The 12,680-nt window shown below is 44.8% G+C and overlaps 1 protein-coding gene across 16 annotated transcripts in view; it reads right to left on the bottom strand.

Annotated features, from left to right (window-relative positions):
* Window positions 1-1,378: 1,378 nt before the first annotated feature.
* Window positions 1,379-12,680, bottom strand: part of TPM3 (tropomyosin 3) — a gene marked incomplete at its 3' end in the record, with an annotated part of 38,191 nt that continues 26,889 nt past the window's right edge. For 2 of the 16 annotated variants that reach the window (XM_081968063.1, XM_081968056.1), the window contains 5 exons: window positions 11,421-11,496; window positions 9,761-9,823; window positions 8,973-9,042; window positions 8,248-8,326; window positions 3,455-4,066 (listed from right to left, as the gene is read on the bottom strand). In XM_081968063.1, coding sequence (XP_081824189.1) covers window positions 4,000-4,066; window positions 8,248-8,326; window positions 8,973-9,042; window positions 9,761-9,823; window positions 11,421-11,496 — 355 coding nt within the window. Of the gene's footprint in view, window positions 1,707-3,454; window positions 4,067-6,448; window positions 7,681-8,243; window positions 8,327-8,972; window positions 9,043-9,760; window positions 9,824-11,420; window positions 11,497-12,680 lie in introns of those variants that run through there. The other 14 variants (XM_081968067.1, XM_081968059.1, XM_081968069.1 and 11 more) reach the window with 10 other exon arrangements.

Here is a 12,680-nt window from a genome sequence, read left to right as displayed (position 1 = left end):
AACAACCGCGGCGATCCACTTAACAACTGCGTCAAGATAGGTTGCAAAACGGGGGAAATCACTTAGATGTCTCCGCAAAAGACATTTTGGGCTCAGCCGTGGTGGTAAGTCGAGGACTACCTGTACTGAACAGCCCCACCCCACCCACCAGCGAAAACGCTAGTAAAAACAAATCAAGCAGCAGAGGGAATGTTTGTTTATTATTATTCCAAAAAAAAAAGACAATAAAAGATTGAAGCTTTTTTTTTTTAGTATCAAAACACTTGATATAATTTCCTCATTCCTCCCTCCCTCTCCCCCCCCTCCTCAAATACATACACCGGCTCTAAAAAGCCATGGCAGCGTATACAGTATTCTTCCTATGACACCCCAAAGGCCTATACAGATATGCGCTGGAAAAAAAATTAACATAACTTTTAGGGGATCAAATTTCGAGAGTACGGAGCTGTCCCCCCCCCCAATACATCAAGACAGAACGATCAGCTCCCTGGCTAGAAATGGTACAGGGGAGGCAAAAGCCCCCCCTCGTATTCAAGAGCACCCCAAAAAGTTACAATCCTCCCCCCCCCAAAAAAAAACCTACGCGCGGATCACCAAGTACCCAGAAACTTAAACCTAAGTGGGAAGAAAACATGGGTTATTCGGATATAGTGTTTTCCCCGAAGTGTCAGAACAAAGTGCAGGAAAGAAAAAAGCGAAGGAGCTTAAGAACGATTTATATGGGTTTAAAGAAAAGGAAACTTTAAATAAAAAAAAAAAAAGCCAACACGCACGCAGCCCCGATTATGTTTTTCTTTTCTTATTTTTAAACACGGTGCTCTCCCCCCCCCCCACAGCTGGAAAAAGGTTATAAAAAGACGGATTAAAACAGCAGCAGAGAAAGCGCAAACCTCAGCCCAACTTAAAAAAGCCGAATTTAAATATTCAAAAAGAAAATGGGGAAAAGGGGAGAGGCAAGAGGGAAGAGCTTTTTCCTTGCGGAAGCGAACGCTCCCCCGTTAGTGGACACTTTTGCTGGTGGGTTCGGTCCAATGATGGGATTTCGGACTATTCATTTGATCGATCGCTCCATCGGATCAAGGGAGGATCCGATTCAGAAGGGCAAACAAAACAGTACATTGATTTAAAAGCTGCATGCTTTTTGGGAGTCGGCAACTGAGGGGGAAAGCCTTCGCGACGAGGAGGGGGGTGGCGTTAACCTGAAACACACATCGGCCACGAAATAATTTCACGCCTTACGCCTTTCCATCGCTCGCTCCCTTCAAATTCTTCCAATGGGGGCTGCCTATTTTTCCTTCCTTCCGGCTGAAAATTTGGGAATGTCTTGGTGGGGCAAGGAAGAAAAAAGAAAAACACGGCAGAGGTGGTTTTTAAAAAAAAAACTAAATTGGCCCCCCAAATATCAAGAATGTAGTTTATGACTTTTTTTCCTCTTCCCCTCGGGAGGGTTAGAGGTCAACTTTCTGGTTGTTATTATTTTTTCCCCCCTTGGGAAGAGAGAGAGAGAGAGAAAAAAAAAGAACAAGAGTTGAACCCGCGCGGAGATTCCTGCTCGGGAGGGGGCCGTAGGGTGGAGAGAAAGGGCGGGGGCTGCCGTTGTCTCGGCCGCTGAGGATCTCTTTTTTACATGTCGTTCAGATCGAGGAGAGTCTGGTCCAACATCCGTTGTGTGCAGAGATGCTCCTCTTTGGTGCATTTCAGCTTATCTGGAAAGAAGGACGGGAAATGTTAACATTTGCTGCGTTCGTTTCCCCCACGACCAACCACCAAAAAAATAGGTGCAGCCCCCTGGCATTGCCATGCTGCCACGCAAAGCTTTGATCGGCGTGGGTTGTGCTTCTGCGTTTGCCCCCCCCCCTCTCCACAGCTCCCACCGGGACGGTTCTCTCATTTCATACCATGTTTCCCCAAAAATAAGACAGGGTCTTATTTTCTTTCGACCTCCAAAAGTTAAAAGTCTTGGCCTTATTTGGGGGGAGGCTGCTTCTGTGTTGCGATATTTTCGGGGAGGGCTTATTTTAGCGCATGTACTCCAAAGCCTGATTTGGGCATATTATTATCCGTAGAGGTCTTATTTTGGGGGAAACGGGGGTATATATAACCGTTGCGCCCACTGGCCATCTGTTTTGCCCGAAGATAAATAGAGTTTCGTGCGGGGTGATCTGGGGGGGAAAAAAAAAACCCCACGAAACTCGACTCGCGTAGCCTTCCTCCGCCAATTTCCGCCACGGACGGAACCAAAGTTTACGGAAACGGCCCGTCCAAAACTCAAAACCCTTCAATCTTGACCCTTAAAGGAGGAGATTCGTAGCTCGAGGTAGGGATGCCGAGCCTTCAAAGTTGAGCGGAGCTGAGAAAGCGTGAACGGCCTGCAATTCTCCCCCAAAAGTTTAGCTGACAAAGATTAGAACTCAGATCTTCCATTTCCAGGTCAAAGTCTCCCCCCCCTCCCCTCCCCGGTGACCAAAGCTGGAAAGCTTGCTGCCGTGTGCAAAGCAGAAATGGCTAGGATTTGGAAGGGGAATATATTCCCCGGTATTTTCCAACTATCAGCAGGAAGGGAAACACCATTCGGAGTCCGTTTCCAGGCCAAACAACCAACAGCCAGAATTAAAAACAGCCTTTTATTAAAGCAATAAAGGATATATATATATATATATATATATATATATATATATATATATTTCCCAGTGCAAAAATAAAATAAAAATAAAACATGCTTCCTACACAAACTAGATGCCTCTGGCCGTTTCCACCTTCCGCATCACCGACCGGATGAAGCCACAGATCGTCCTCGTGTTGTGGCCCGCCAGCGGCCAGTGGAGCTGGCAGCAGGTTCAGACATTGAGGAGGGTTGGGGAGGAAGATGGGCCAGTCCTGGAGTCTGGGGAAGGCTCGGAGGAGGGCTCTGTGTCGGAGGCAGAGAGGGGGCCAGGGCCGTATGCCAGTTATCAACTGCCTTCGGAGTCAGGCATCAGTGAGGCAGAAGAACAGCTGGAGCCTGTTCCCAGAGTCGCCAGACACAAAGGGAAGAGCTAAAGAACAGGGGGAGACTTGGGAGTAAGGCCACAGGAAGACGATGAAGGGCCCCTTCATAAAAGAGGAGCTACAGGGGAGTGGAGCTTGCAGGAGGCCATTAGTTTGCTTTATTGGTTCGTGACTCTCCGAGACTCCTGGCCAAGTTCTGCAGAGATCGGCCTGTCAACTCTCCAAGCCAGAGAAGGTCTGTGACTGTAAATCCTCCTTCGAAAGACTTTAAAGGAGCAGAATTCACAGCAAATTAATAAAAGCGTTTTTTGTCGGGACGAGGAGTTTGCTTCAGGCTCTTGGGAAGCCTCGATCAGAATACCTTGCCCGTGTGTGTGTGTGTGTGTTTTCCCTGTCTCTCAGACATTTAAAAATGATTGGTGGTCCAAGAAATAAGGAGACCTCAGGCGCATAACAAGCGGGCCAGTGATTTTTTTTTTTTTTTTATTGATAACACAGGAAAAGAAAAGTTTAGGAAAACTGCAGACGAGGTGACCCATGCAAACCGAGGTTACGGACAAACCGGAAAACGCAGAAGAGATTTTTATAAAATGAGGGGGGGGGGGGCGCGGAAGTGGGGAATTCGAAGGCAGCAATATAAGGGGGCGGGGGACGAGAAAGGCCCTTTATCAGCGTCTCTCTGCACCCCGGGAAAGAAAATCAAAATGTTTCTCAAAGCACACAAGCTCTACTTTCGTGGCATTTGGTTTACAACGGGCTGCGCGACTGGCGTACTTTTAAAGCTTAGAAAAACGCGGCGGGGAAGCGTGGAAACGTGGAAGGCGGTCGGCTGAAAAGCACTGGATGGCCTTGGGAGAAAACGGGTGCTTTGCCTTCACCGAGGCGGGTTCCCCCCCCTTCCCTGTTTAGCCTGCAGCCACCCCGGGAACTGGGTTCCCCAAAAATATATATTTAAATTTAATTGGTGGATCGGTTGTTGGTTTTTGTTGTTTGTTTGATCAATCGCACAGATCATGCAGAGTTAACTTCAGCTCCTTCGCCAGCAGCCGGTTTTTTTCGAGCTGGCTTGAAAGACGCTCTGCGGTGGGCGCGCGGAAAGGAAGGGGGCGAGATTAGGGGAGAAAAGGGGGGAGGGAGGAAGAGAATGAGAAGAGAGAGAAAGAGAGGAGGGGAGAAAAGAAAGAAAGAAAAGGGAAGGTTAGTAGCCCCCGAGAGACGGCCCCCTTCCCACCGAGGCTACAACTGCAAATCAATCAGGATTTGGAGTCCTTTTCCCCACTCCCCAAAAAAAGGGTGGCTGGAGAGGGAAAATATATCTTATCTATCGGAAAGGTGTTGTGGATAAATGGAAATGCAGAACTGGCACCTATTCACAAGATTTAAGGCCCGAGGATCAGCCGGGGATGCCTGCCAGCGGAGGAACAATTACGGGCTGCTAATAAACATCAGGGGACAGCCTAATGGTCTTGTTATGATGGGAGCTTGCCAATTCGAGGTTTGCAAGCCAATTCGGAGCTTGTAAGCCAATTCGGAGCTTGCAAGCCAATTCAGAGTTTCAAGCCAATTCGAAGCGTCAACCCAATTGGGAGTTTACAAGCCAATTCGAGGTTTGAAAGTCAATTCGAAGCTTCAGGCCAATTCGGAGTTTCAAGCCAATTCAGAGTTTCAAGCCAATTCGGAGCTTCAGGCCAATTCGGAGTTTCAAGCCAATTTAGAGTCTGCAATCCAATTCGAAGTTTGCAAGCCAATTCAAAGCTTCGGGCCAATTCAAAGTTTGCAAGCCAATTCGGAGTTTGCAAGCCAATTCGGAGTTTGCAAGCCAATTCGGAGTTTCAAGCCAATTTGGAACTTGCAAATCAAAGAACTTGCCTTTCTGTGTTTTTGAACGGGATCCACAGGTTTATGGTGGGACGAAAACGACAGCCGATACCACTCAACATCCATTCGGGTTTTAGGCTTCACCTACGGGCATGTCCAACCCACTTAAGGGTCAAATGAATTGGGGGGGGGGGCTCACAATATACATAAACCCATGACCAACAGGAAGGTTTAAATGGACTTCAAGATGGCCCCCTGTACCAAAATATAGCTCTAAATCTCCCCAAATCTTCCTAGGTTCTTGAAAAATCAGTGGCTGTTTGTGGAAATGGTTCAGCCATAACTCAAACAAAGCATAGGCTTGACTGCGAACAGATCTTGCCTAATAAATGACTAGTTTTGCATTGAAGCTTGGCTCGATCCTCATGAATCAATTAGGGCATTTTTAGGAAACCTGACAGACAGTCAGGTCTAAGCTTTGCTTGTTATAGCTGAACTTTAACCCTCTTCCTCCCCTCCCCTCAGTCTGTGTCATAAATCACATTCCCCAATGAAGTGCACCCCTCCCAAGCCTGCTGCAGTAATCTGAGATCCGACTTCAGCCGACAGTATTTGGAATCTGCTCCCTCTTTTCTCTCACTATGACCACGTTAGGAGTTGACAGAGCGAATGTTGTGCTCGTTAGGCGAAAACGGCAGTCGTTAAACGAAGCCATTTCCTCTAATGGGTGTTTGAGTACCAAAATCCGGAAATAAAAGGGGGGAATTAGAAAAGTACTAACGTACTAATACGTAAGTATATGTTGAAAGAATGAGATATAGGTTAAAAAAAAACAGATTGGGAAATATGAGGAAAATGGAAAAATATAGTTAGGATTGGGTTTGCTGGAATACTATCCCGAAAACACACCAGATGGGACAGGAAAATAGGCAACCACAACAATAGAAAAGAAAACAAGGAAGAAAGAAAGAAAGGAAGAAAGGAAGGAGGGAAGGAGGGAAGGAAAGAAAGAAAGAAAGAAAGAAAGAAAGAAAGAAAGAAAGAAAGAAGGAGGATGGGAGAGGGAAAGAAGAAAGGAGAGGAAGATTGGGAGGGATAGGAAGAGGAGGAGAGAGGGTATGAAGGGGAAGAGGTAGAGAGGAGCAGGGGACAGGAAGAAGGAGAAGGAAAGGAGAGGAGGAAAGAAGAAAGGAGAGAAGGGAGAAAAGGAAAGAAAAGTAGCGTAAAACAAAATAGACGTATGGGATGGTAAGCAAAGCCATCCCGATCATACTTTTTAATTTTTCATATGGAAAAATGAACGTTTAAAAGTGTTAAAATGCGACAAGAATGATAACTAGGAGAATGCATAACTTGTAAAGGTGTGTATGAGACTGAAAATATATATATAAAAAAATTTAAAATAAAACACCGGAAACGAGGAAGGAAAAAACTCCCTAATTGAAGTCATGTGACCGCGGGAAAGGGCTCGCAGCCGTCGTAATGCCAACAACGGGTTGTAAGTGGCTCTGTCGTAACTTTGAACGGTCGTAAGCCGAGGACTTCTTGTAAATCCACACCAGCTGCCCCCCTCTAACCAGGAAATAGAGTTTTTTTTGGGGGGGAGGGATTCCCGAAGAAACAAACCACACACAAGCCGACATTAGTGCATTTTGCTTATTTTCCAGTGACAAGTGATACAAAGATGGGGGGAAACCATGTTGTGTCGCAGGCACTAACACAGCCGCAACGCTTCCCAGCCGTGCCCCAATTCGCCGTCACTCGTCTCTTCCAGCTGCAAGCAAGTGAGCAGACAGGGGGGGGCCCTCCCTGCAGAGAAGAAACAGCTTCCCCTCCCCCCCCCCGAGTAAAGCCACCCAAGAAAAGTCCGCTAAGGCCATAAGATCACAAAGGTGGTTGTATTTCGGAGAAACGTGCAAGACCAGACAGCCGGACGGACGACAATTGTGCAAAGGATGAGCCTTCTCACCCTCCGTAATGGAGTGTACGTGAGATTTGGGGAGCGTGGGGGAGGAGGGGGAGGAGAAGGGGCAGGACTTGGAAGGAAGGAAGATGGCTAGATAGATAAATGGGAGGGAGGGAGGGAGGGAGGGAGGGAAGGAAGGAAGCTAGAGAGATAAATAGGAGGGAGGGAGGGAGGAAGGAAGGAAGGTGGCTAGAGAGATAAATAGGAGGGAGGGAGGGAGGGAAGGAAGGAAGGAAGGTGGCTAGAGAAATAAATAGGAGGGAGGGAGGGAGGGAGGAAGGAAGGTGGCTAGAGAGATAAATGGAAGGAAGGAAGGAAGGAAGGAAGGAAGGAAGGAAGGAAGGAAGGTGGCTAGAGAGATAAATAGGAGGGAGGGAGGGAGGGAGGGAGGGAAGGAAGGAAGGAAGGTGGCTAGAGATAAATAGAAGGAAGGAAGGAAGATGGCAAGATAAATAGATGGGAAGGGAGGGAGGGAGAGAGGAAGGAAGATGGCTAGAGAGATAAATGCAAGGAAGGAAGGAAGGAAGGAAGGAAGGTGGCTAGAGAGATAAAAAGGAGGGAGGGAGGGAAGGAAGGAAGGAAGGAAGGAAGGAAGGAAGGAAGGAAGGTGGCTAGAGATAAATAGAAGGAAGGAAGGAAGATGGCAAGATAAATAGATGGGAAGGGAGGGAGGGAGGGAGAGAGGAAGGAAGATGGCTAGAGAGATAAATGGAAGGAAGGGAGGGAGAGAGGAAGATGGCTAGATAAATAGATGGGAAGGAAGGAAGGAAGGAAGGAAGGAAGGAAGGAAGGAAGGAAGGAAGGAAGGAAGGAAGGAGAGGACCTGGGTGAACTTTTTTTTATAAAAGGCAGACTTTGAAAGCTGCAGGCTGAGTCGCTAAGTGGAACATTGGAATCACCAGTTTTATCTGTTTGCAAGAGAGAAAGAGAGAGAGAGAGAAAACGAAGGTTTAGCTCTTGGGGAATTCTTGTGTGTTTGTGTGTGTATTGGAGCAGCAAGCGAGGGACGAGGCGAGCAGGAAAAAGGGACACAACCCTCGTGCCGCGACAACGGACGGGTGCAGTTAAGAGAAGCGCAGGGTCCGAGGAGGAGCCGAAACGCACACAACCATGCCAACAACTCCTCGGTGGAAGCCTCAAGACTTTCTCCAGGTTTCTGCCCAACGCCAAAGAGGTGGAGGAGAAGGATTAGACTCGAGTGAGCCACAACCCACCGGCATCACAACTTCGACAAAGTGACAAAACAGGGGTGACCCTTTCGACGGGCCCCGGGAATTGTGCACCGGACAGCAAGTTAAGATAGCGGCGGTCACTCGAAGCACCCTTGAGCATCGCTTGACCCCAAAGCCTTGCGACACCCCCCCCTCCGCCTTCTCACACCCCGAAACACACACACACACACAGCATGCCCAACACAAGGCCAACACACAAGCCCCCCCCCTCCCTTCCAGTGCACTGCAAACGTCGATATTTACATGGAAGTCATATCATTGAGGGCATGGTCCAATTCCTCGCTTATGGCCTTGTATTTCAATTTCTGAGCATAAAGTTCATCTAAAACGAATTGGAGGAAGGGGAAAGGGGGGGGGGGAGATCATCAGAAGGGAGAACAGAGGGGAGGGGCATCAGGAGGTCAAACCAGGTTGGTTTTCCTCGAGACGAGCTAGATAGAAGGGTAACTGCGATCCAACCCTTCAAGGATTTTCCCTGTAGACATGATGTACAATGACAATTAAGGCTATTAAGATGAAAGCGATGATCTTTTTATTCGTTAAACATGAAACTCAAGTCAACTGAATGTTCAAAAATGCACCACAAATACCATTGACTGGTGCTAATGGTTGATACAGGTTGCTGCCAGTGTCCCAGGTATCAACCAAGATGATTTATTATTCTTATTATTCTTATTATTATGTATGGTTAATCTTTGGTGAGATTCACAGCCTTTGGGGCTGGTTGGTAGCTCAACAGCTCGAGTCCTACACAAGGACCTAGGAACTGTTAAAGTAACATATTATTATTATTATTATTATTATTATTATTATTATTATTATTATTATCATCATCATCATCATCATCATCATCATTTTGATGATTGATGATAACATCAAGGTGAAAGGGCACCTTGGGGAAAAACGGTGACCTGGGTGGCTGAGGATCACCAGAGAGATTCAGAAACTGCTTTCCGGGTGAAACCTACCTTCCAAGTCATCAATGGTCTTCTCCAATTTGGCGACCGATCTCTCGGCAAACTCGGCACGGGTCTCTGCCTGTGAAAGGCAGGAGAATAGGAATCAGACCACATTCCTGGCTGAATTGTGGCATGGTTTCAAAGCAAGGCAGGTAGAAAAGGTATCAGGAGTAAGGGCAACAACGGAAAGGAGGGGAGATGAGGAGGGAAAAGAAGAAAGGGTAAAGCAGAAAAAGTTAAGAGTGGGGAATTAAGAGTAGGGGAGAGGGGAAGAAAGAGGAGAAAGGAGGAAGAATAGGGGAAAGAGAGAAGAAGAAAAGAGGGAGAGGAAAGAAGAAGAAGAAGAGAGGAGCGGGGGAAAGAGAGAAGAAGAAAAGAGGGAGAGGAGGAAAGGAGAAGAGAGGAGGAGTGGGGCAAAGAGAGGGGAAGAAGAGGAAGGTGAGCAGGAAAGGAGAAGATGAGAGGAGGAGTGGGGGAAAGAGAGGGGAAGAAGAAAAGAGAAAGAAGAGGAGGAAAGAAGGAGAGGAAGAATGGGGGAAAGAGAGGGGAAGAAGAAAAGAGGAAGGAGAGGAGGAAAGAAGAAGAAGAGAGGAAGAATGGGGGAAAGAGAGGGGAAGGAAAGCAGGATATATATATTCCAGACCAAGGGAACGCCCAGCCTCTTCTTAAAAAGCCTCCAGGGACGGAGCACGCAGAACTTCTAGTGGCAAGGCGTTCCACTGGTTAAAGAGTCCTCACTGTCAGGAAACTTCTCCTTAGTTCTAGGTGGCTCTTAACCAGCCTCCTGTGTCACTCACCTCTTTGAGTTTGTCAGTCAAAATCTTGATCTCCTCTTCATATTTGTCCTCTTTTTGAGAATACTGGAGGAGGAAAAAAAAAAGACACACTCAAGAATCCAACTGTAATCAAGCATGCGACAGTAGCCCACCATGCCTCAAAAGTCAGCTTCCTGGTCGTGGTACCGTAGAGACTCCCGCCCAGCTAATTTGGAGGGGGGGGGGGTTATTCTATGCCTTTCGGATAGAAATATGGACATTTCAGTTGCTCTCTCAGCCCCCAATGAGGGAAGCCAGATCCCCTTAATGACGACGTGTTAACCAATGCAGAAAAAAAAAAGAAGTCGTAAAATTGGGTGCAACTTCAGCCACATAAATTGGGGTCACAGCTACAGGACTGCCTGCAACTCCTATAAGCACGACCTAAAGTACTTCAAAAGAAAAAGGAAGATGCTTAGGGATTTTATTGATATAGTTTTATCTTCTTAATATTGTAAGCTGTCCAGAATTACCACGTGGTAAGATAGAGATAGATAGATAGATAGATAGATAGATAGGTAGGTAGGTAGGTAGGTAGGTAGGTAGGTAGGTAGGTAGGTAGATGATAGATAGATAGATAGATAGATAGACAGACAGACAGACAGACAGACAGACAGACAGACAGACAGACAATACAATATAGATGAGATTAGATAGATAGATAGATAGATAGATAGATAGATAGATAGATAGATAGAGATGATAGATAGGTAGATAGATAGTTATAGATGGATGGATGGATAGGTAGGTGATAGACAGACAGACAGACAGACAGACAGACAGATATAGATAGGATAGAAAGCAGATAGATAGATGGTAGGTAGGTAGGTAGGTAGAGAGAGAGAGAGAGAGATAGATGATAAATAGGTAGACAGATAGGTAGAGAGAGATATGAATGGATGGATGGATGGATGGTAGGTAGATAGATGATAGAGAGAGAGAGAGAGAGAGAGATGATAGATAGATAGATAGATAGATAGATAGATAGATAGATAGATAGATAGATAGATAGATGATAGATAGGTAGAGATAGATATAGATAGGATAGATAGCAGATAGATAGATGGTAGGTAGGTAGATGATAGAGAGAGAGAGAGAGATGATAGACAGACAGACAGACAGATAGATAGATAGATAGATGATAAATAGGTAGATAGGTAGAGAGAGAGAGATGGATGGATGGATGGATGGATGGATGGTAGGTAGGTAGATAGATGATAGGGAGAGAGAGAGAGAGAGAGAGATGATAGATAGGTAAGATAGATATAGATAGGATAAATACATAGCAGATAGGTAGATGATAGATAGATAGATAGGCAGATAAATAGATGGATGGTAGATAGGTAGATAAGATAGATAGATAATAGATAGGGAAGGAAGGAGGAAGGGAGTGGGAGAGAGAGAGAGAGAGAGAATGAGAATAAAATTTAAAATAACTATGGGGTTAGAATTATGACAACCAAAATTTAGGTTACACAATTAACGAAATGACCTCATGGTTGTTTTTCTGAGCAGACCCAAGACACCAACCCCCACACCCCCCAAAAAAGGCCACAGAGGGATTTCGTGATTTCATTTCTAATCATCCTCATCATTTTAAAAAAAAAATTCTTCTGGGGGGGGGGAGGGAGGACCACCCTACCTTCTCCGCCTGAGCCTCAAGAGACTTGAGGTTGTTGGTAACGTTCTTCAGCTCGTCTTCCAATTCTGAACATTTACTGTGCGCGTCGCGGAAGGCGGAAAAAGAAGAGAGGGGGATAAAAAAGAAGAAGAAAAGGAAGGATGGACAGAGGAGACAGAAAGAAAGAGAAGTGAATCTTTGAGCTGGGGAGAGGGGGGGGGGGAGAGATGTTGAAGGTATCTTCTCTGGGATTTTTTGGCACCCAGTGGCAATTTCACCCAGCCTATCAAATGTGAAAACCTAGCGCTGTTTTTTATGTTTTTGGGGGGGCATTTTCAGAAATAAAACAGCCTAGGGATATTTTAAACCCACAATTTGCGTTGAGGTTTGGGAGTTCAGGCCTCAAGGAGTCTCTAAATGGATGTATACATAATTTTGTTTTTATCTGGTCGTATTTATGTCGTAAAATCAGAGAGTTGTATGCAATGAAATTTCATTTTTAATGTGTGCCAATTAGTGTACATTCAAAGCGACAATAAAGTTTACTCTAATTCCTAATTCTATTCCTTATATTCTTTCTATTCTATTTTATATTTTATTCCATTTTATTCTCTATTCTGTTACATTCTATATTCTTCTATATTCTTTCTATTCCATATTCTTCTCTAGTCTAATTTACATTCTCTTCTCTATTCTGTTATGTTCTATATTCTCTATCCTATCCTTATCCTATTCTACTCTATATTCTTTCAATTCTCTATTCTCTTCTCTATTCTATTTTATATTCTATTCTTTATTCTCTATTCTATTCTATTCTGTTATATTCTCTATTCTTTTGATTCTATATTCTATATTCTCTTCTCTATTCTAGTTTACATTCTCTTCTCTATTATGTTTTATATTCTCTATCCTATCCTTATCCTATTCTACTCTATATTCTTTCAATTCTCTATTCTCTTCTCTATTCTATTTTATATTCTATTCTTTATTCTCTATTCTATTCTATTCTGTTATATTCTCTATTCTTTTGATTCTATATTCTATATTCTCTTCTCTATTCTAGTTTACATTCTCTTCTCTATTATGTTTTATATTCTCTATCCTATCCTATTCTTATCCTATTGTACTCTAGTCTATATTTTTTCAATTCTCTCTTCTATTCTCTCTTCTCTTCTCTATTTTATTTCCTCTTCTCTATTCTAGTCTATTTTGCATTCTATTCTATTCTTTATTCTGTTATATTCTATATTCTTCTATATTCTTTCCATTCTCTATTCTCTT

This window comes from Natrix helvetica, assembly GCF_964273705.1.
Source record: "Natrix helvetica genome assembly, chromosome: 16".
NCBI classification, from domain to species: Eukaryota; Metazoa; Chordata; class Lepidosauria; order Squamata; family Natricidae; genus Natrix; species Natrix helvetica.
The sequence above is the reverse complement of the archived record's forward strand: the minus strand, read 5'-3'. Positions and strand labels throughout refer to the sequence as shown.